The sequence below is a fragment of the Mus caroli genome, unplaced genomic scaffold (assembly GCF_978045245.1).
Source record: "Mus caroli unplaced genomic scaffold, Mus_caroli_1 scaffold_1, whole genome shotgun sequence".
Taxonomy (NCBI): domain Eukaryota; kingdom Metazoa; phylum Chordata; class Mammalia; order Rodentia; family Muridae; genus Mus; species Mus caroli.
In genome coordinates this window covers 127325888-127346926 of record NW_028227256.1, presented here as the reverse complement: position 1 = coordinate 127346926, position 21039 = coordinate 127325888, and the positions used below count along the sequence as shown (strand labels likewise).

The 21039-nt window shown below is 46.3% G+C and overlaps 1 protein-coding gene across 1 annotated transcript; it reads right to left on the bottom strand.

Moving 5' to 3' along the window:
- Positions 1-3431: 3431 nt before the first annotated feature.
- Fcamr (Fc alpha and mu receptor) lies at positions 3432-18747 on the bottom strand. Its single transcript, XM_085834631.1, has 6 exons — positions 18663-18747; positions 11252-11590; positions 9571-10327; positions 8844-8962; positions 8293-8457; positions 3432-3806 (listed from the first exon to the last, which is right to left on the bottom strand). Exons 1-5 carry the CDS (start codon positions 18745-18747, stop codon positions 8303-8305), a joined length of 1455 nt encoding a protein of 484 aa, XP_085690757.1. The 3' UTR covers positions 3432-3806; positions 8293-8302.
- Positions 18748-21039: the final 2292 nt, after the last annotated feature.

The following is a 21039-nucleotide window of genomic DNA, read 5'->3' as shown; positions in this document are numbered from 1 at the left end:
GTCAACCAGTGCAGAAAGATGTTTACTAGGAATGAGGAGACACATACAGTGTAAGACACACGAGGGAAAGACCCTACAAATCTAAGACTGGGTAGCCTAAAGTTTAGTTTCTTTCTCAGGACTCAGGGGTTTAAGGGTTTTCTTTCCCTAACCTAGGGTTGATCAGTTTGAACAAAGACAGGGAGGCTGATAGGCCCACAATTTGGGTGGTGGTGGTGGTGATAAGTATGTCCTGATCTAATCTTGAACTTGTTGGACCCATACAAAGGCAGGAGGCCCACCAGGCCTTTAGGAATCAGGAGTGTGAGGAAGAAGCTGGACGCTTGCCATTTTTATTACCTCCTGGAGACCCCTCTGTCTATGTGCCTGCCTAACAGGAATCTGTCGAATCTCTAGTCCTTCACATCTGACAGGGGAATGGTCCCTGTGACTGTTACTATTCAAGGTGAATGAAATAAAACTGAACAGATGAAGGGCTGTTTACCGTCAGCTCTGCTCCCATCCGTAGGTCTTTCACTGAGTCAATATTTAACCCTTGTCCTCGAGTCAATATTTAATCCCGGGACAGCTAGTTGTATAATCCAGCATTCCCTATCAAGCAGTCGGTATCGTCAGGTTGATATTAATCACAGTGAATCTGCCAAGGCTGAATCCTATCTTCTCCACCTTTGAAAAGGCTATCAGGTCTTTGGAATTAGTCGCTCCAACAGTAGCCCATCAGCAGATAACAATACAGTCTCCTGACCTCATGACCTCTGACAGTGCTCCTTTACCTTGCTCCAGTTCTGCCTGGTGCTGGTGGGGAGCTGCATGGGCTGGGGCTATTGCCTCTGTTTGTCCAGCTAGCCACCCGAGTGCTGCTAGCTAGCAACAGAGGATGCGTGCTCCTTGTTTTGAACCACAGCAGGAGAGATGGAACTGAAAAAAGTCTATTTGGCTTACACTAGGCAAGTTTGCTAAAGCTTGCTGAGCCTAGACTGTAATACCCCCAGCCCCTGCAAGCAAGTCTTCCTTTTAAGGGGCAAACAAAGAGAAGGGAGGTTGATCATAAGCAACCCCATTTGTCTGGATATTGGGGACTGTATAAAGCAAGGACAAGTGGTCCAAGGAATGGTTGAGAAGGTGTTTGTTGTAAATATGAGGGAGAGCACAGCCAGAGGCATCTGGAAGAGAAACTAGTGGAGTAAACATGGCCAGTAGATTCAATGAGGTCATAAGGAGGGGTGGGGAGTGAGAAAGGACAGAAGAGAAGAGGGAAAAGAGGAGAGAGGGCCAAGAGAGAGGGGACCAAGAGCCAAGAGAGGGCCAAAAAGCCAAGAGAACACAAGGCTCAAATGGCAGGCTTATGTAGGAATGAGAAGCTGAGGGAGGGAAGCCCATGATCTGGAGTTTAGGGTAAGGGCAGGGTGAGAAGAGCCAGGATGCTAGCCCGGACTCTGTAACAGGCATATGCCATGCTGAAAGCCTGGGGGCTAGCATGAGCTTTGGTGTGGTATGTAACAGACATAAACCACAGTTAGCCATTTGTCCTCCAGTTTCTTTTGGACCTGACAGATAATTCTTTAATGGCTCTGTGAGGATTTGCCTAAAGACCTCATGGCATGGAACATGCCATCTGGCAGTATTGTGCCAACCGGGGGGGGGGGGAGGCTGGCAAGCACGACGGAAGGGTATAGGGGAGTTTCAAAAGGGAAGAAGGCTGTTAGCTGTTTACCGACCCCACTATTTACTTACAAGAGTCACTTATGGGTCAAACACATATTCCTGTCTTAGGGTTCTTCTAATCAAATGAGCATCCCACATGACCTCTTCCATGACCATTTTCCAGCTGTGACACACTTCAATCCTTCGTTTTCCCAGCTGCTGGCAGTCCGTCAGAGGGTGCACAAGCATAACTTTGTGGTACCTGGGATGCCTGTGCCACCTTTATCAGTTTGGCTGAGGGAGAAGGGAAGCGATTGTGGCAGCTCCTCCCCCCACCTCAGGCCTTTCCCCCTCTCCCCTGCTGACTGTTCTTCGCCCCAGGCCAACTATTGAGTGGAGGTAGACTGTTGTGGGTAGGTAGAGCAAAGCTGAATGCAAAATGTAGAAATGGAAAGTTGGCTGTGACCCAATGAGATCTCAGTTCCCCTCGGGGGATCTCCCCAGTCTCTAAGAAGCTTTGAGTCTATTCCAGGTGTCAGGGACAGATGAACAAGTCTTTTTCTGAGATTAGCAAACAACTCTCCTCTCCTCCCTCCTAAACCACCCCCTTCCCGCTCACCACCTCCCACCCCCGCCTGTGCTACGTGCTACTGTGGAGAGGAGGAAGTTTTGAATAGGCATCCAAAGTCAACAGGTGAGTGCCAGGTAACAGGGCACCTCTCACAAGCCACCATGGTCTCCCTGAAGATTTGCTGTTTCCTTGTTCCTGGTTTGGGACAGACCTGTAGCCCAAGGTGTGCCAGGTAGGCAGGTGTTGGACAAACAGCTCCTGTAATACCCTGCAGCCTGGGTCCAGCTGAGCCTTATGTTCCCAAGTCTTTCATACTGGTTTTGAATCCTGTCAGTAATTGTTAGCTGTTTATGCTGCACTGTGGTGGTTGGGAACTGGTTGCATCTTCTAAACAATCTACCTTTCTTGTGTCAGGCACTAAAGAAGCAAACCTTCTAACCTATGCCTGCTTTTTTTGTGTTTTGTTTTCAACTAGTTAATTAATTAATTAATTAATTAATTAATTAATTTTATTTGAGATAGAGTCTCACTCTGTAGCCCAGAATCAATCTACAAACTGACTTTGAATTTGTAACAGTCCTCTGGCCTGGGATTACAGGCGAGGAAGGGTCACCAACCACATCAGCTGCCTTTGCCTGAAATCTTAGCCAAAGTAAACTGCCTCAACTTCTCAAAAGTGACTGGGAAACTTGTTTAATCCCTTCAGACCTAGTACCCTGACCCCCCCTCTTCTTGAAGATGCTCTGAGTCCAGTGGCAGGACTTTGTAACTCAGAAAGCACTGATTCAGATTGAGAGTGCTTGTCTTCTTCAGAACTCTAATTCCCACAAGCCTCTGGGGTTGGGGGTGGAGTCCTCTTGTGGCTGATACCTCTCTGTGGGGTTTCAGCCAACTGCCCAGAGTGGGCCACTGAGTTTACCTGTCTTCCTGCTGACATCAAGGGGAGCAAAGGACCAGTGTCTGAAGCCAAACTATGGCATGTTCAGAATGAAGTGTGGTGGTCCCAGTGACCATATACAGGGTCACGTACAGAGTCCATGTTCAGTGTAGAGTCTCCAAAACATGTTTGTCAAACTGTGAGCTCTAGGGTATCTCCCTAGGGAGGATCGTTGAAACTCCTCATCCCTGTGGCTCATGTGTTCCTGTGTGTTTCAGTGGAGGAACCTTCAATGTAGGCAGCTATTAAATGGATCCAGTATTTCTCAGAGCATCCTATGCGAGGTGAAGAAATAACTCCTGAAGTGTTAGTAGTGATGCAGTCTGGGGATCTTGGAATGATACTGTCTAGGTGTCCTGAGTGGGTTCATTCTCTCTACCAGTTAAAGAATTAAAAGGTAGGGAGGTATGAAGCACAATGGGTAGCAGCCGAGAAACCTCAAGTATGGCAGACAGAACGGACAGTTGAAAGAAGCTATTTATTGGGGGGTGATACAGAGAAAGCCCCTCTGGAGACTCTGAAAGCTGAAAAATCCCATATCTTCTTGCGTGGAACCCTTCAAGCCTCTGAAATGTTTTCTCCTCTTAAGCTACGGTAGTTGATTGGCCCAGAACTGTTGTGTGCCATGTTCTGAGCAGGCCTTGAAGTGGGAGCCTGTTGGTGAGAGAGAAGAGCCTACAGAGACTTTGTTTTAAGTGGCCAGGCTTTTGTCTCAAGTCAGGAGGGTGAGGAAGAAGATGGGCATCTTGGGAATTCCACCACCTTCCTTACGTAGTCAAGGCCCTCTCCCCATTTGCCAGCCAGAGAGTTCCTCTAACTCTGTGTCTCTCAGTAGGGCGCAGTGAGAAGCACTTATACTGAGTGACCTGGGATACATAGACACTCTTATGGGTCCTTGACATCTGTGCTCCATTGCTCCAAATGCCAGCAGGTACCTGAGGGCTAGTGTATGAACTCTCAGCTTTCAGTCTGGCTTCATGAACTCTCCCTACTCCATGTCCCACGAGGCTCAGACTAGAATAAACCAGTTAGTGATTAAGGAAAACAAATGGCTGGAAATGACTGTATGTGTAACTTTCCACACAGGAGTCTCAAGGAGAGAAACACGAAACCTCATGAAACTCTGTGCAGGAAAACACCTGACCAGAAAACAAGGTTATTGTCAGGTCCAGAGGAAACTCCACTTCCCCAAATTCCAAAAGGCAATACCCAGAAATGACCGTCTTGACTCAGGGTCTGCTGACGTATAGGATTACTGAAGGATACTGCCAGCGTCCCTTAGGAACCCATGAAAGAGTTTCTGTCCACCAGAAAGAGGTACAGACCATACCTATCTCCCTTTCCACTAGAAGATGAAACATCTGACATACAAGGATGCATACTAAAGCCCATGCTAGCCCCAGGCTCCTTTAGTCCCTAGCCATACGTACTTGCTATGCATTTCAAAGTGAATGTCAGCCTTCTGGCCCTTCTCACTGGGCTAGTTCCCAGACTGTTGCAGTTCATACGCACCCTTCTTCCTCATACCTCTGTGCCCTATATACAATGGCAAGGTTTTCCCTACCCCAAGCCCAAGCTAGCCTCAATATTTTCTCCCACTCTTCTCTGCTCTTCCTGCTTCCCCAGGCCTGGCCATGTCCTCTCTGCTTTTTCTCCTCTCTCTCTCTCTCTCTCTCTCTCTCTCTGTCTTGCTCTCTCGCTTGCTCACTCGCTCGCTCTCATCATGAAGCAGTCATTTCAGTGGTTTCTTTACTGTGTCCTCCATTACAGCTATCAACAATTACAAACAAGATGGCAGACAAAGTGGTAGCGATCAAGGATAGAGACTGCAGGTGGGCCACATGTCCCAGCTTGCCTTTTCCTTGGAAGTAGGGGATGTTTCCTCTAACAGTGTCCTCATCCCTAAGATGGGAATGGGCACAATTACCTTCAGAAATATGGCATCCAATGCATATAGAATGAGCTGTGTAGAGACATGTGTACGAGACATTAGCTACATTCCTAAATAGAAAGAGGAGTGTTAGAGAGCTGTGCCCAACTGTTTCATCTTGTGAAAATCAGTGTCATCCCTGAACCCTGAAAGGGAGGTGGTCCCCAGAAGTGCCTCTGATTCTAGCTAGGTAAGGAGGTGTTCCCTGCTCCTCACTTCAGTGGCAGGAGCATGGTGCTGGTGGAGTTGGTCTGCTCTGTATGGCTTGTCTTTGACCCATTAAGCTTATAGCCTGCCCCATTCATGTGTACTTCCTTTGGGACATAAAGGAGAAATGTCAACAGGAGTTACCCTACTTCCTTCTCCTGGCATCTACTCAGATCTCACTTACCCGTGCCTCCCTCCAAACACCAGGGCCAGAGATGGATCTCCTGCAGCTCCTCCTAGTGAATCTTGAGGTTCCTTTAAAGCACCTCCACTCCTGGAACCTTCCCTGGCTCCACTATTTAACTGCTGGGTAGGGATCCGTTCCTGCGATTCCCCTCTTCTACTGAGATGGGCAGCAAGACAGGACAGCACAGCTGCTCAGTGCAGTTCAGAGGATGGGGAAGTTCCAGCAAGGAAAAGCAAGAAGCTCCCGAGGAGACAGGTCGTGTGTGTGTGTGTGTGTGTGTGTGTATACATATGTGTGTATACATATACATATATATATATGTATATATATATATATATGTGTGTGTGTGTGTATGTACATATGTATGCATGCATGTATGTACGTATGTATGTATGTATGTACATACAGTATTTTGGAGTCTTACAACTTAATACAGGCATTGCAAATTATGGTTGAAGGCCTAATGCAGCTTCCTGTTTCTGTGAAAGTTTTGCTGGAATGTAGAATAGTCAGTGGACCCTCTCTAGCTACAGAGGTGGGGCTGAGTGGATGCCTCTGAGACTTCTGAGTTATCAAATCTAAGGTATTTGTTGTGTGTCCCTTGGAGGAAAAGTTGACTATGTCTTAGTTTAATGTATTGGCTTCCGGAAGGGATGATCTAAGGACATCCAGTTCAATGCGATGGCTTTGCCAAGCACAATAGTCCAGTGTACATCACGTCCCTCCTCTTAGTTACTCACCATTTTCCCTTGGACAGCTAATGCCCCGAGAAGCCCTGCATGTAAGAATCTGTTGATTAATTTAGAACACCCCAAAAATCTTAAAGCTACAACTTAATTTCCTCTCACTACCTCTTAACATCCCTAGAAGTGATGTCCTGTGGATATTCCCAGTAAAGACTGATTGGATAGGCACACCAAACAGTCTGAACTTTTGGCCCATCCCAGACATCAATAAATGAAGTGGTCTCGGCTGAATGACGTACCCTTCAAGAGCTGCTGGTTCATTGATGGAATGAAGCAATGGTGCCTGTTCCATTTCTCTCACTGATTTCTCAGGCAGGCTGTGCTTGTGGGTAGAACATAGTCTGGAGCAATGGTTGTGGTGTGGCACACTTTTGACAAGCTTTGCTTTGTTATACTGCAGTGGTGAAGTGGAAAGATACTAGGCCAAGGTCATGTGCTCTCTCTCTCTCTCTCTCTCTCTCTCTCTCTCTCTCTCTCTCTCTCTCTCTCTCTCCACTAGCTTTCTTACCTGAGTGACTTCTAACAAGTGACTGCTTCCACCAGGCCTCAGAGTCCCTCTAACACAGTGGCTCTCAACCTCCCTAATGCTGTGACTCTTTAATACAATTCCTCATGTTGGGGTGACTCCCAACCATAAAATTATTTTTGTTGCCTCTTCATAACCATAATTTTGCTTCTTCTATGAGTCATTATATGAATATCTGATATGCAGAATACCTGATGTACAACCCTTGGGAAAGGATCATTTGACACCCCACCCAAGGGTTGAGAACCACTGTCTAGATTAAGCATCCAAAGATTTGTGTTTCCCCCTGGCTAGATGCATTCAATCTGCCTACTTACTTATGACAGGTTTCCCATCAGGACCGTGGATATTTCCCTTGGCTTTCTTGGTACAGTGTCTGGGGACATAGGTGAATAGGTATTTCTGAAGGACTTAATGCCACTGACAGCTTAGAAGGCAAGACTGAGCCTTCTGATAACGTCAGTGTGACAGTTCTTAAATTGGTGTTGGGACTTTTCTTCCCCTACAGCTTATGTTGCTCAATGCCTGCACTGCCCAAGTACAGAATACAGAGCACTTGCTAGCATATCTGGTAAAGAAAATACCAGTTGTGATTGCTGAAAAGATGGTGGGCTCAACAGTGGGGAAAAGTTCCCCAACAGATACTGTTATAAGACAGAATTCACAAAAAATTCCTCTCATTTGTCCTTCTGTCTTTCCCAAACCATCTCCAGCCTTGTCCACAGCCTTTGATACAAAAGATTCATAAACAGTGGAACAAGAGGAGATTGATAATGAAAAGTACCCCTTTCTTCCATCATTTAGGGAAATCCCAGAAAATCTTGACCTGGCCCAAAGACCTACAGTGTAATGAGAACAGAGTCAAATAGGGAGTTACGATATGAAGAGTGGAGGCTCTTTCTTCCTGTCTCATGCAGAGACTACATACTGACACAACATCTAGTGAACCCCCAAACAAAATGAATGGAGACCCTTGGGTGTTCAGAACTCTTGCCAGGAGGATCCTCAGTGCCCACTAAGTCCATGCCATCCCCAGCCAAACAGTTATGGGTGTTTAATTTGCTGAAGTCCCACTGGAGATGTAGTGGAATAGATTAAATACAATTAGTGTCCTTAAGGAGTTATGGTTGTGCTTGCTCAGGCAAGCCTGGTATATGAGAATACTGTTAAATGTGAGCAGCAGGCTTAGTACTAACAGGCAGAGAGAAGGAAAGGTGCCCAGAGGCAGCAGTGATGCACACTGCTGTTTCTGGAGCTATCTCACCCCAGCACACTCCTCTCTGAAAGAAAAGCTTGTAAGGGACAGAAGGCTAGGCAGCTGAAGAACAGTCAGACCTCGAGACCTTTCTTGAAGACTTCTTTGAGTCCTTGTATTGTCATCTTTAGCTTCAGAGAATGCCTGGCCTTCTGAGGCCCAAGCTGGTATGCTCCTATGTCTCCAGGTGGAGACTGAACTCAGTTAGCTTCGTGTAGGTGGAGGGGAAGGAGAAGAGGATGAAGCTGTTTGGGTTTGGTCTTCCCTTCATGGTGACTGAGCTATTTACCTGCCCATCATCAGGCTCTTGGGTCATTCTCCAGGACGGTCAGGCTGGCTTGGGGAGGAAGAAGGTCACTCTGTTGAAAGTTCTTTCCCTCATCAGGGAGCTTATCTGGTACGAAATGTGTCATCTGAATTAGAGTGATCCTGGGTACCCTTCCTTTCTTCTGAGCTGCATAGAGACACATAGAAGGCTATGAGAATTTCCCAAGACACAAGTCTAGTAGCTAGGCCCTTAGAACATAATGATTGGTCCAGATGATTTGATCCCTGGCCCTGAGAACCTCAGCCTCTCTTAATGGCTCCCAGAAATCCTCAGTCTCTTTTCACCAAGACCACACAGCATGGAACATTCACATCAAGAGTCTGTATCTGTGGGACTCTTACACAACCAAGCATAGTTAGATGGCTCAGACTAGAATTCACCTTTTCAACATCCCAACGTGCGGCCACTCCATCTAACTTGACCCGCTCGGTCTAACACGACTCAGCCCTAAGGCTATTGGGTGGAAAGAACCAGTTCTTTCCCTAGACTTGGGTTACTTCAGCTCAACTCACAGGTCCTCTGTCTGCCAAGGCTCCTTTTCAATAGGATTAGAGCAGCAATTAGAAGCAGGGCCAGCACAGTGGAGACTGGAGTCAGGATCCGAGTGTGGCTTTCTCCTTCTGTCAGAGCACTGCAGGGGAGGAATTGGGGGAGGAAGAGATGAGCAGAGGACCACGGAGGTCAGAACTAGATGGAGTACTAAGATGGATATCTCACTTCTCTCATTTCACAGGTGGACAAACCGAGTTCCAGGCTAATTGGCTACCCTTGTCCCTGTAACTTGTTCCCAGCAGAACTGCTCTCGTCAGCTCCTAAAGCCCCAGTCCTTTGCCTCGCTCCACTCTCCTGCGCATGAGCCACAATATGCCACATTGAGAGAGAGAGAGAGAGGATGAGCGAGGGCCAGGATGTTGGCCCAGTCAATTGGCTCTGTGACATCTTTTCCTTGTGCCTTTAGCAACTTATGTCCCTTCTCTGGAGTTCTGCTCCCCACATTAAGCAGAAAGTCCCAAGGGTCTGGCTTAAAAGTGACTTCATCTTATTTAGATTTTTGCTTGCAAACCACTGGCAAGCATTCAGAGAGCATCATCACGGCATGGGCTCTGAGGTGTGAAGGAAGGTAGCTGACGGTTATGCCTTCTATCCCACCCTTTACTGACTGGTAAGATACAAGGGAAAGCTGGTCAGGAATCAGGGCAGACCTGAGGCCCCAAGTCAGAAGAAGGACGCAAGGCTTACCTCTTCATGGATGTCCCCTTGCCAGAAACCCACACAGGGCCTGCTACTGAAGGCTGGCTTGGGGTTGGGGGGCTGCTTTCTTCCGTAGTGTTTTCTAGACTCCCATCAATGCTCCTTCCTTCCTCGGATGCCACTTCCAAACAGGTAGCATTTAAGGTCTGTGCACTTGGAGCTGGTGATAACTCCTCCAGGGAGTGCAGCATTTGTTGCTTAGACACTTCTGTTTTGTCTTGGAGAGTTTCCCAGGTCACATGTTCTGAGATCAGGGCCGATGGCCTCGTGGTTCCTGTGGTCTTCCTGGGTGCTTCTGGAGACATGCTGACGTCTGTTTCATCTCGTGGCCCATCAGTCTCTGGGGTTGTGCCTTGCCTCCTTCCCTCGCTCGTGGTAACACTGGTTGCTACTGAGTTCCTAGTGCTCCACAGCCAAACGCCCTGTGTTGTGCTGGACATGCTTCTTGATTTTGGAGACGGACCCTCTGGAGTGGGGACTGCTGCCTTGATAGAGCCCTCCTCTCTGCTGCCTGTCCCTGGAACCATTGTCCTGACTGTTCTTAAGGTTTGTCTTCCATTGGCTGAAGATGTAGTTTTGCTGGTACCTGTGGTTGGAGCTGTTCTGTCCCATTCTGAGCCTGAGCCTTCTAGGATCTGGGTGATGCCTGAGGTCCATCCGTTGCCTGCTGAGGATGCTGCTCCAGGAGATGCTGTGGTGGGCTCACTGGAAGCTGGTGCTGCTGCATAGGTGGTGTTGGATGGACCTGTGTGGATATACAGAGAGAAATGCCAAGCAGAAAGGCTATCTGGGTCACCTACTCGATTCAGCAAAGGGTATTTGATCAAAACATGTGTTAAGCAGGATGCACCACACTAAGAGATGTGATTTTCCTGCCAAAATGTCCAAAAAATTAGAAGTTGAGCATCTCAACCGGCTTCTATTCTTTTGTAAATATTCACATTTTTTATTCCTATTTTCTTCCCTCAGGCCTATATATTCCCTATTCAGCTACTCATTGATCTACTATGCACGCTACCATTCAGCAAAAGGGCAAAGAAGCTGCTGATTGCATCAGACTGCAGCATTCAAAGGGATTTATATGCTCGCCAGAAAGATGGACTCTGACTAGGTATTCTGCAGAGCAGGCTTTATGGCACATACCCTGCCCTTACACCTCCACCCAAGAGGCTAGATCCAGCCTCTAGAAGAGAGCCTTGGAGGTGTCAGATGTCTTCAGGGAGTTGGTGGGGGGACTCAGCAAGGGGCTACCATAGAAAAGTCTAGCCCCAGACCTTCTGTCCTCCCGTGTAGCCCTCGGCAGTGCTATGTCTTCTCTGCATGACTGAATGCCAAGTTGTCTGGAACCAGAGAAATATTGCCTAGGTCACAGCATTTTTGAAACTTAGCTCAAACATTCACTCTGCAACATTCAGGGTAGAAAGGGCCAGGCAGGAGACCCTGTGTGTATTCTGTTGGGCGCTTTCCCCTGCTATCTGCCTTCTTGAAGATGACTTCTATCTAAATCAAAAGTTTTCCTCCTAGAGTCTTTCTCCTACCCCCTTCACTCACCCCCTTTTATTGCCTAAGGGTTAAAACTTTCTTGGACTTTTGAACCTTCTTTTGTAATCATTTCTTTTGGACATTGGCTTTACAAAAATTGGCCCTTTAGCCATCCATCTGCACATACCTGCAGACACAGTCAGATTCACGCTGAAGAACAGCATGTCGTTTCGGTTTCCTATGCCGCATCGGTAAAGTCCCACATCACCCAGGGACAGTTGGAGCAGCCTCACCACAAACAAACCGCTCTGTGGAACGTCAGTGAGAGCCGCACGTCCACGATAGTCGGGGTGAGTGTATTGGTTGGTGGACACGACAGTGTGACAGATCCACAATGGAGACCCCAGGCGGCACCAGTATTTTCTTTGATGCCTGTTGACTGAGGAGGGGGCATAATGGCAATGAATGGTGACAGCTCCCCCAGTGTTCCCAGTCACCAGCCGTGGGCCTCTCAATGCATTTGTACCTGCAGGCAGAGACAGCAAGTACAGGAGAGTCACTGTTGGAGAGTTAATTACTAACTCCACTTGTCAGAAAATGCAGCTGGGAAGGTGGCCTGTAGAACTGAAGAGAGCACAGCCACTGAGGGAGGAGGCTTTGCCCAAAGGTCTGAGTGGAAGCTGAATTCAAGGTCTCAACACAAGGACTCTTACCCAGTATTTGGCTAACACATATGTGTTAGGAGTTCCCCTGCAAGTCTGTCTAGAATCTGCATTCATTCCACTAAGCTCCATCTGGATGCCTGTAAGAAGGAGGAGGCCACTCCAGACAGAGGGCGCTGGTCATCATGGCACATAAAAGAGAAGTGCTACTTAGTGTGGACATATTCCACAGGTCTGAACTGAATTTGCATCAGTGCAGCTCCATACATCCCAGAGGTGGGGGTGGGGTGAATTCAAAACACATCCCAACAAATAATAAATACCAAGTTGACATTTTAAAATCTGACATACTTTTATCATTATCCTTTCTTGTTTGTTACTGTTAATTTGAAAATCATTTTTTCCTTTTTAAGATTTATTTTTCAATTGTGTGAGTGTGAGTGTGTGTGTGTGTGTGTGTGTGTGTGTATGTGTGTATGTGTGTATGTGTGTATGTGTGTATATGTGTAATAGGATAATAGTCCGGCTTGGTTTGTACATTGCTCAGTTAGATTCTAACACTTTTCTGTATGTTTCTCTTCTCGGTTTTCCAGCTGCCAGCCTCTACTCTTGTTCTTACACACAGTTCACGTGTTGCCTCTTTTCTACCCTCCTCTTTATATTTCTTGGTTATGACCTTCCTTAGCTTTAACAAACTCTAGAATCTGTACCCTAAGAGCATCCCAACTTCCTCCTTCCAGGCTGCCTTTCCAGCTTGTGTTTTTCAAAGCTGACCTATTAATAAAACCGATTCCCATCCTCGTCTACCCCGCTCTCCTCTGAGTCCTAATCTTGGTAACTAGATTGGATATACACCTTGTTCATTTATCTTCCAGTGGTTATTGATGTTATAGTGCTGCTGCTGCTACTGAGCAGGTATAACGGACATAGGTGCTATCTGTTCCCACAGTCACTATTCTAGTCTAGAAGATCAGAGGCCGAAGCTGGCATCCTGTGTTCCTGAATTGAGGAATTAGTACTGAACTTTGCACCTCAGCTCTACCACAACCCAGTCTCATCTGAACATGGCAAATACTTCATCCAAAAGAATACTGTCGATACAAAAATCTAAGCAATGACATAACCCCAGATATATAAACCCCAGCATAAGAATCATGGAAAACCAAGGCTATGTTAAATCTTGTAAAAACAACTAATCCTACAGCATTGTCCCCAATCTTAGTAAGTTAGATTAAATGCTAATAAAGTCTTCAAAGAATTCAATCCCACTTTGGAGAGAGAAGAAAACAATCACAGGGGGTGGGGGTGGGGGAACCTGTGTGGGAGAGGGGAGGGGGAGGGAAAAAAAGGAACATGATCAGGTATGGAGGGGAGAAAGAAGAGAAGCTCTGAGGGCCAGCAGAATGAATGGAAATATGCAACCTCAGGAGTGGGAAGTGGGGGGACCCTCTAGAAAGTACTAGAGATCTAGGAGGTAAGAGACTCTTAGGATTTAAAGGGAGGGACCTTAGATGAAATGCCCAACAGTAGAAAGATAGGGCATTAAGTAGAGGGATAGGGTTGCCATCACTGCCATTCTGACCCAGAACTGTTCTTGTCTAAAAGAACTGCAGGGACAAAAATGGAGAAGAGACTGAGGGAAAGAGGGTCCAATGACCAGCCCCAACTGGGATCCATCTCAAGGGGAGGGTCCAAGGCCTGACACTGATACTGATGCTATTGTGCTTATAGACTGGAGTCTAGCATGGTTGTTCTCTCAGAGGCACAACAAACAGGTGACTGAAACAGATGCAGATACTTACACCCAACCATTGGACTGAAGTTGGGGACCCCTGTGGTTGAATTAGGGAAAGGGTGGAAGAAGTTGAGGAGGAGGGTGACCCTAAGGGAAGGTCAGCAGTCTCAACTAACCTGGACCCCTGAGATCTCTCAGACACTGGGACACCAACCAGGCAGCATACACGAGTTGGTCTGAGGTCCCCCAACAGATATACAGCTTGGTCTGGCCTCAGTGAGAGAAGATACACCTAACCCTTGAGAGACTTGAGGCCCCAGGAAGTGCGGAGGCCTGGGAGGGGAGGGACATCATCTTGAAGACAGGAGAAGGAGGAATAGGATGAGGGACTGTGGGAGGGTGGACCAGGAAGGAGGCAATGACTGGACTGTAAGAAAGAAAGAAAGAAAGAAAGAAAGAAAGAAAGAAAGAAAGAAAGAAAGAAAGAAAGAAAGAAAAGGAGAGGAGAGGAGAGGAGAGGAGAGGAGAGGAGAGGAGAGGAGAGGAGAGGAGAGGAGAGGAGAGGAGAGGAGAGGAGAGGAGAGGAGAGGAGAGAAGAGAAGAGAAGAGAAGAGAAGAGAAGAGAAGAGAAGAGAAGAGAAGAGAAGAGAAGAGAAGAGAAGAGAAGAATCTCATAAGAGCACAAAGGTGAATTAGAGTAAGGAAGTGAATAAGAGATACAGAAATTCTATAAAGAAATGGAAACACAGAGGAAAATCCAAACTGAAATACTGGAATGAAAAACACACTAGGGACTTGGAAGTTCTGTGGAAATCCTCATCAATAGAATGGTCAGAATATTTGAGCTAGAAGACAAGGTGGAGAAATTGGCACACTCCAACAAGGACAGAGGTGACTAGTGTGTGGCTATAGGGGGTACTATAAAGATATGTGGGGCATCATGGAAGATCAACTTAAGACTCACTGGCATAGAAGAAGGAAGGGGAGGAGGAGGAGGGAAAGGAGGAGAAGGAGAAGAAGAAGAGGAGGAAGAGGAAGAGGGGCAGCAGCAGGAGGAGGAAGAGGAAGAGGAAGAAGAAGAAGAAGAAGAAGAAGAAGAAGAAGAAGAAGAAGAAGAAATTTTCATTTTCAGTAAAATCAAAGCAGGAAATTTTAAATAATTAAGAGATGCCAATTCAGATACAGGAAACATTTAGAACACCACATAGAAAAGACCAGAAAAGAAGTCCCCTTGTGATATGATAATTAATCTACTAAATATACAGAAGAAAGAAAATGCATTGAAAATGCCCGAGAAGCATCCAGTTGCATATCAAGGCAGACCCATACATAACAGACTCCTCCATAGAAACTTTCAAAGCCATACGCTTCCGATCCTGAAAGGTAATCACTGTGTTGCCCAGCTAAGTTATCTGTCATTGAAGGAAAAATGTTTTCACCGTAAAAATATGCTGAATGCCAATCCAGCTTAATAGAAGATAAAAATGGAAATTGCTCAGATTGAAGAGAACAACAAATGAGGCCACAGGAAAGAACAAACCACTCTTTAATAATAATAGTTAAGCAAGAGGAATAAGAAAATGCCAAACAAGTTCAATAAACATTGACAGGAATTAATGCACAGCTCTCAATTTCCCATAAAAGGTGGATTAATACCACTTTAGTATGGCGAGACTATGGGGGAAAAAATGAGCCAAGCAAACTGATCTTGGAAACAAGCAAGTGTTGTTTTTCTAATAACATCAAGAGAGACACAGAGGCTATTTCTTGATGACTGAGGGAGCAGTTCTCAATTCTGAACACATGCAGAACCCAGGTGTACCCAGTTTCATAAAGCAAATATGCTATATGTAAAGGCATAGATTAATGCTAACATAAGAGCTGGTGACCTCAAACCCCCTAATCAGTAGATGGTCATCCTAACAAAAACCAACCAAACAAACAAACAAAAAAAACCCAAACAAAACACAACACAGAACCATCTGAGTAAGATGACATCATAAGGTGAGATGGGTCAGTGGACCTGGCAAATCTCTATAGAATATTTCATCCAAACATAGCAGAATGCACATTCTTCTCAGCAGATCAATGGGTCATATGTTAGGACACAATGCAAATTCTAACAAAATAGGAAAATCAAAATAATTCCTTGTATTCTGTATCAGTACCATTGAATAAATTAAAATTCAGTGGCTAAATGACCCCCAAATACACAAAAACTCTTGGAAACTAGGCAGCACACCACTGAAGGATGTTTATAGAAGAAATCAATAAGAAATAGAATTAAAATAAAAATACAACCTAGCAAAATGTGTGGGATATATTGAGGGCAATCCTAAGAGGAAAATGCATATATGTTAAAAATCAATCATGGACACCTTAAATAAATGGCTTAATGATTTACCTTAAGTTCTTGGAAAAACAAGAACAAACTAAATCTAAATAAAGCCACTCCATGGAATGAAATACTTAAGGTCATAGCAGAAAGTAATGGAATGGAAGTAAAAAGGAATGTAAAAGCAGAGAGAGTTCATCCTTTGTAAAGGTAAACAAGGTTGACAAACTCTCAGTCAAACTAACAGAAAGAGGAGACCAGAGTAATAAACCTAGAGATGAAAGGGGAGTGTCAGATGTACTAGTGAAAGGCAGAAAGTTATTAGCACATGCCTTAAAGACACATATCCCACTAACCAGGAATCCAAAAGAAGTGAATGAATAGCTAGATGTATAAGACCTATCAAAAATTCAGCCAAAAGGTCAGGCTGAAGAGATGATGGCTCAGTGGTTCTTCCAGAGGACACGGGTTTAATTCCCAGCATCCACGTGTCAGCTTTCAACTCTCTGTAACTCCAATTCCCGGGCATCTGACACCCTCACACAGACATACATGCAGGCAAATGATCAAAGTGTAACCTTCACTCATGCTTCTGTAAGCAAAGCTAATTAAGGTAACCGGGACACACACACACACACACACACACACACACACACACACACACACACACACACGAGACTTGGAGGCAACTACTTAGAAAAAGGAAGAGGATTAGCTAGAATGGAAGGGGGTGAATATGAACTAAACACATTACATACATCTGTGAAATATCATGGTAAAGCCCATTGTTATATATGAATTCATTATATTAATACACATGAAGCTAAAAAACTGGACCAACAAAACATAGACAACCCAACAACAGCAACAAAAGAGTTTTAAGATAACAACAGCAGAGCATAAAGACAGCCACCTCCTGAGTGCAGATGAATTTCTAAGTGACTTGTATCTTACCTGGGACCTAAGGTCTAATTACAGGAGAGTAGCAACCATAAATGCTTTGGTTGTATCAATACCAATGAAGGCTTAATTAAACAACATACCACAAACCACATGATAAAGGTTACTGGTATTACAGTTTATCATTAACAGTCAAGAATATTAATTATCATTGAAATTATTAAAATTTTATTATTAAATTGTTCCCACCCTAGATTCTAAGAATTCTGTGTCCTAGAGCTGACACATTTGAAAGGGTCACTGTGCCACCATAAATCAGGAGGATGCAGCAGACTGGCTTTGCTGATTGAGAATCTTTGATGGACTCTTGCAATACACTAACTTTTTTATTAATACCGAAATTAAGAACCAATACTGTAGGATCGTGAAAGGCAGTCTGGTTCCTGATTGAGCTAACACTAGAAACCCCAGTGACCCTAAAGGGACGGAAGGCGTTTCAACCTGCTCCCTGGGAACCAGGCTCCTGGCACGAGGCCGTAGCCCTCCATAGATTTGTGACCATTAGGCATGTAAGGGCAATGTCCCGAACCCCTCCACAGGTAGAGGACATGACCTGTGGTCACGTAGACTCAAGACAGATCTCCATTTTAATGAGGTACCTAAAGGCCTGGAGACTTAGCCAATAAACTCTCCTTCCCAGACACTCCTCCCTGCAAAAGGTGTTTAACCTCTGGCCCGCCCTGAGAAATGGGGTACGGTTTTACTCATCCACTTTCCACCATGACAATAAATGCCTTAAAACCATGACTGCCTCTTTTCATTGGGATCCACCATGGGGAGCAATGGAGAAGGCTTTCACCTAAAAAGCCACCATCTAATCTCCTATAGAAGGTCTCTCTCAGCACCCAGCCACTGCCTCAACCAAGTTAAGCCAAACCCAGCCTTCTGCCATCAAGACTCTCCCCTCAGGATCCAGCGAATTTTCCCTTTTCCCCCTCTGCCCTGGGCTAGATCAGGTCCGCAGGCCCTCACTCTGTTCTTAGCTCTTCTGAGGCTCCCAGCAGCACCAGGGTGCCCAAGAGCCTGAGAACCAGGCATCCCTGGCCTCCTTGCAGGTCTGGGGACATCCCCCAGCCCCCAGCCAGTTCTGGCTGTCCCCAGGACCTCAGACTGCGCCATCCTGCCATCCTTGGAGCAGCAGCGTCCTGCCTGTGGCTTCCCCACAACCCAACAGTAGGGTAGGCGTGGTCCAACTTCCACAACCTGCCTCCCCCAGCAGCCATGCCCTGAGGCTGCTGGGACCCCACTAACCCTACACAATACCTCAAGTACTCACGTGGTGAGCTACTAACTATAGCTCTTGGCTTCCATAATGATTTAAGGATTTATATTATATACTAGTCAACTGTGAGAATTAAAGAATGGGCTGGTATTTAGGATTAACTCACCTGGGGACCCTATTGCTAAGTCTCTGCTTCTTGCTGGATGAAGGGGGAGTGGGGCAGGGTCTCACTCATCTCCATCATTGTTTAACCATAGTGTAGTATGTTGCTCTGACTTCTACTGGGGACTGGGGCAGGAACTGGGAGTGAGGCCTGCAGTTGGGGCAGGCCTTACACTGGGATAAGACTTAGTTTGACAAAGGAGATCTGTGGCCAGACAGAGGGAGAAGAGGCTCTATACCTGAAAGGGAGTTCTTCCAGCAGCAAAGGGGTGTGGGAGCTGTGTGTGCTTCCACAGTGTAGAGATGGGTCCTGAACTGAGGAGAGCCAGCCTGCAGCCATCTGGAATGGGACCTTCTGCGTGGAGGGGTCATGGATGAACCTGGGTGAAGAGAGAAGTCGAGCTATCAGGTGCCACCAAATGCCTACAAATCTATTCTTAGGAATGAAGTGTGAGGTCAGCTCTAGTCCCTGTCCCAGCATTCCATGGAGTAAGAGATCAATCCTCACGGCCTCCAGCTTACTCTGAATCTGCTGGGTATTAAGTGGCAGAACGGGGGCAAGGAGCCAGAGACCACACCTCTTAATGTTCACAGAGCCTGTGGTCATGCAGGGATACAGGAGCAGGTCTCTGAGTGGGGATTAAAGTACGGACTGACCTTAGAACTGTCAAGTTTAGAATACTTAGAGACATAAAGTGACTGGTCTGTTTTCTGTATGTGAACAGAGAGGCCCTGTGCCTTCCTGAGGTACAATAAGATTAGAGAACTCTCCATCACACATCACAGAGCAGCAGCGGTGACTGCTGCTACACTGTGACTTGTCGATGAGCCAGACAGTATTATCACAGTACTTTTGCTCATTAGTGAATTCAATAACGATTTGTAGAACAAATCCCTGGACTGGAGTCTAACTGATAAATACTCCACATACACTATAATCTTCAGTGACTCCCCATTACCATCATAACAAAATGTAGGCACCGCTGCATGAGGAAAGGATCAGTTACCCTCTTGCCTGGTCTACACCTGGCTGCCTCAGCATGCCAGGCTGCAAGTACTACCTGGACTGGATTCTATCGCTAATGGAATTGTCCTCAGCTCCTGACACATACTAAGCCCTTTATAAATACCCATTACATGAGTGACCAGTTATATTTTTAATCATGTAATTCCTTTGTTTACTGACTTCTTTATGTGTAGGATAGGGTCTCCACTTTTATGTTGTTAGTGTTGGGCCTGGCGCTTAAGTGTTTGTCAAAGGAGCAGACACTAAGCCTGTAACATTTATGTTTGGCAGTCCTTGGAACCTTAGAATGGCAGAGAGCAGGGGTGGAGGTGGGGGCCTAGGTGGCGTGTGTGTGTGTGTGTGTGTGTGTGTGTGTGTGTGTGTGTGTGCTTGACTATTCTAGATAGCATTGAGCTAGGCACATGCAGTCTCCCCTAAGCTCTCATGGCCTTCATTTCCCAGAGCTCAGAAGATCCACTGTGCAGTGACGTTGGATCCCAGGAAAGAAGGCAGTAGATCTGCCTGGTTGGTTCTGAGTTCCACTGCCAGCTCTCCCACGGTCTCTGAAGCCTGGCTGTTTATGGACTCACCATGGAGCAGACAGAGTATGAGAAGAAGTATTTCCCATCTTGTTCTCAAGCTGGGGACCTGCAGCCAAAGACAAGAGGCCAGAGGGAGGCTTGTGAGAAGCTAGAGAGAGTGGTCCGGAGTCCAGGGCTCGGCACTCTGGCTGTGCATTCTCAGTTTGTTCCAGTAGCTGGGTAGCTCTACCCGAAAGGCAGGGCCAGGGAACTGCCTGTCCTGGCAAGTGAGGTGCTGCCAGGAAGATTTGCTCATGAGTTTGCCTTACTCATGAGATTTCTGTGTTTAAAAGAGACAAATTCCTCTGTGAGGTCCCAGCCCTAGCATCCCAGGGGAGCTCTAAACTGGTGGGAGGCAAAGACCAGAAAGAGTGTAAAAAGCAACTTTGTCTGGAAGGGGCGGTCTCAGGGATCTGCCCTTCTCTGGGGAAATACAGATGTTTCTCAGTACAGGACAGACAACTTGTTGGGGGTACAAAATTCCTGGAATGAAGGATATTACCCCTCTGGTTTTTCTCCTTTCTCCCTTGCAGAGGGGAATTCTTTCAGCGGGGATGTTTCTGTTTCACTGTCCCTGTACAACTGGGTTAAAACTAAATTGTCACCCTGTCACCCCGTTGGCTGTAGGGTGCCGTTCTTCACCATCTTCTCTAGAAAGTCCTCTTGGACCTTCCCCATCTCCATTCTACCCTCTGTTCTACATTCTCCTGCTGGCCTTGGTAGCTCACTGAAAGCAAAGCCCTATGCCGCATCCTTCTATGCTTACACTCTGAAACCAGATCCAGAGCAGAGTGTGAGCCCTGTGGGCAGCTACTGGGAACAGGAGCCCAGTGCTTCTGTCAAGGGACCCCCCAATGGGGTCACGTCTCAGTGATTAAGAAGACAGATCATATCTTACACATATCTTCTGTGTTCTCTGAGGACTTTCATGGGTGTTTGGCTGCAGTTCTCTGGATCTACAGGTGCCACTCTCTTTTCTTTTAACATGAATGCATGCTTTACCAGTTGTAAGAATGATCAGTGCTCCGACTCTAAGTCAGTGGTTTAGTGAGGTGAGGAACCTTCTTCACTCCCAACTATACCATAGAAAGCCACGGGCAGTAGTGCAAGATTGAATCAGAGGAGGAGAGAGGAGATAGCAATAAGGAGAAATGCAAGAGGTAAAGGAAAAGGGGAGATAAAAGGAGAAGGAAAGAGAGAGGAGAAAAGGAAAAAAACTTGAGGCTCCTAGCCACTTGTTAACCAAGCTTAGCTCTGCTCAGCTACATCTATAGAGCCTTTGGCTGCCCTATTGTCTAGAGGCCAAGACAAA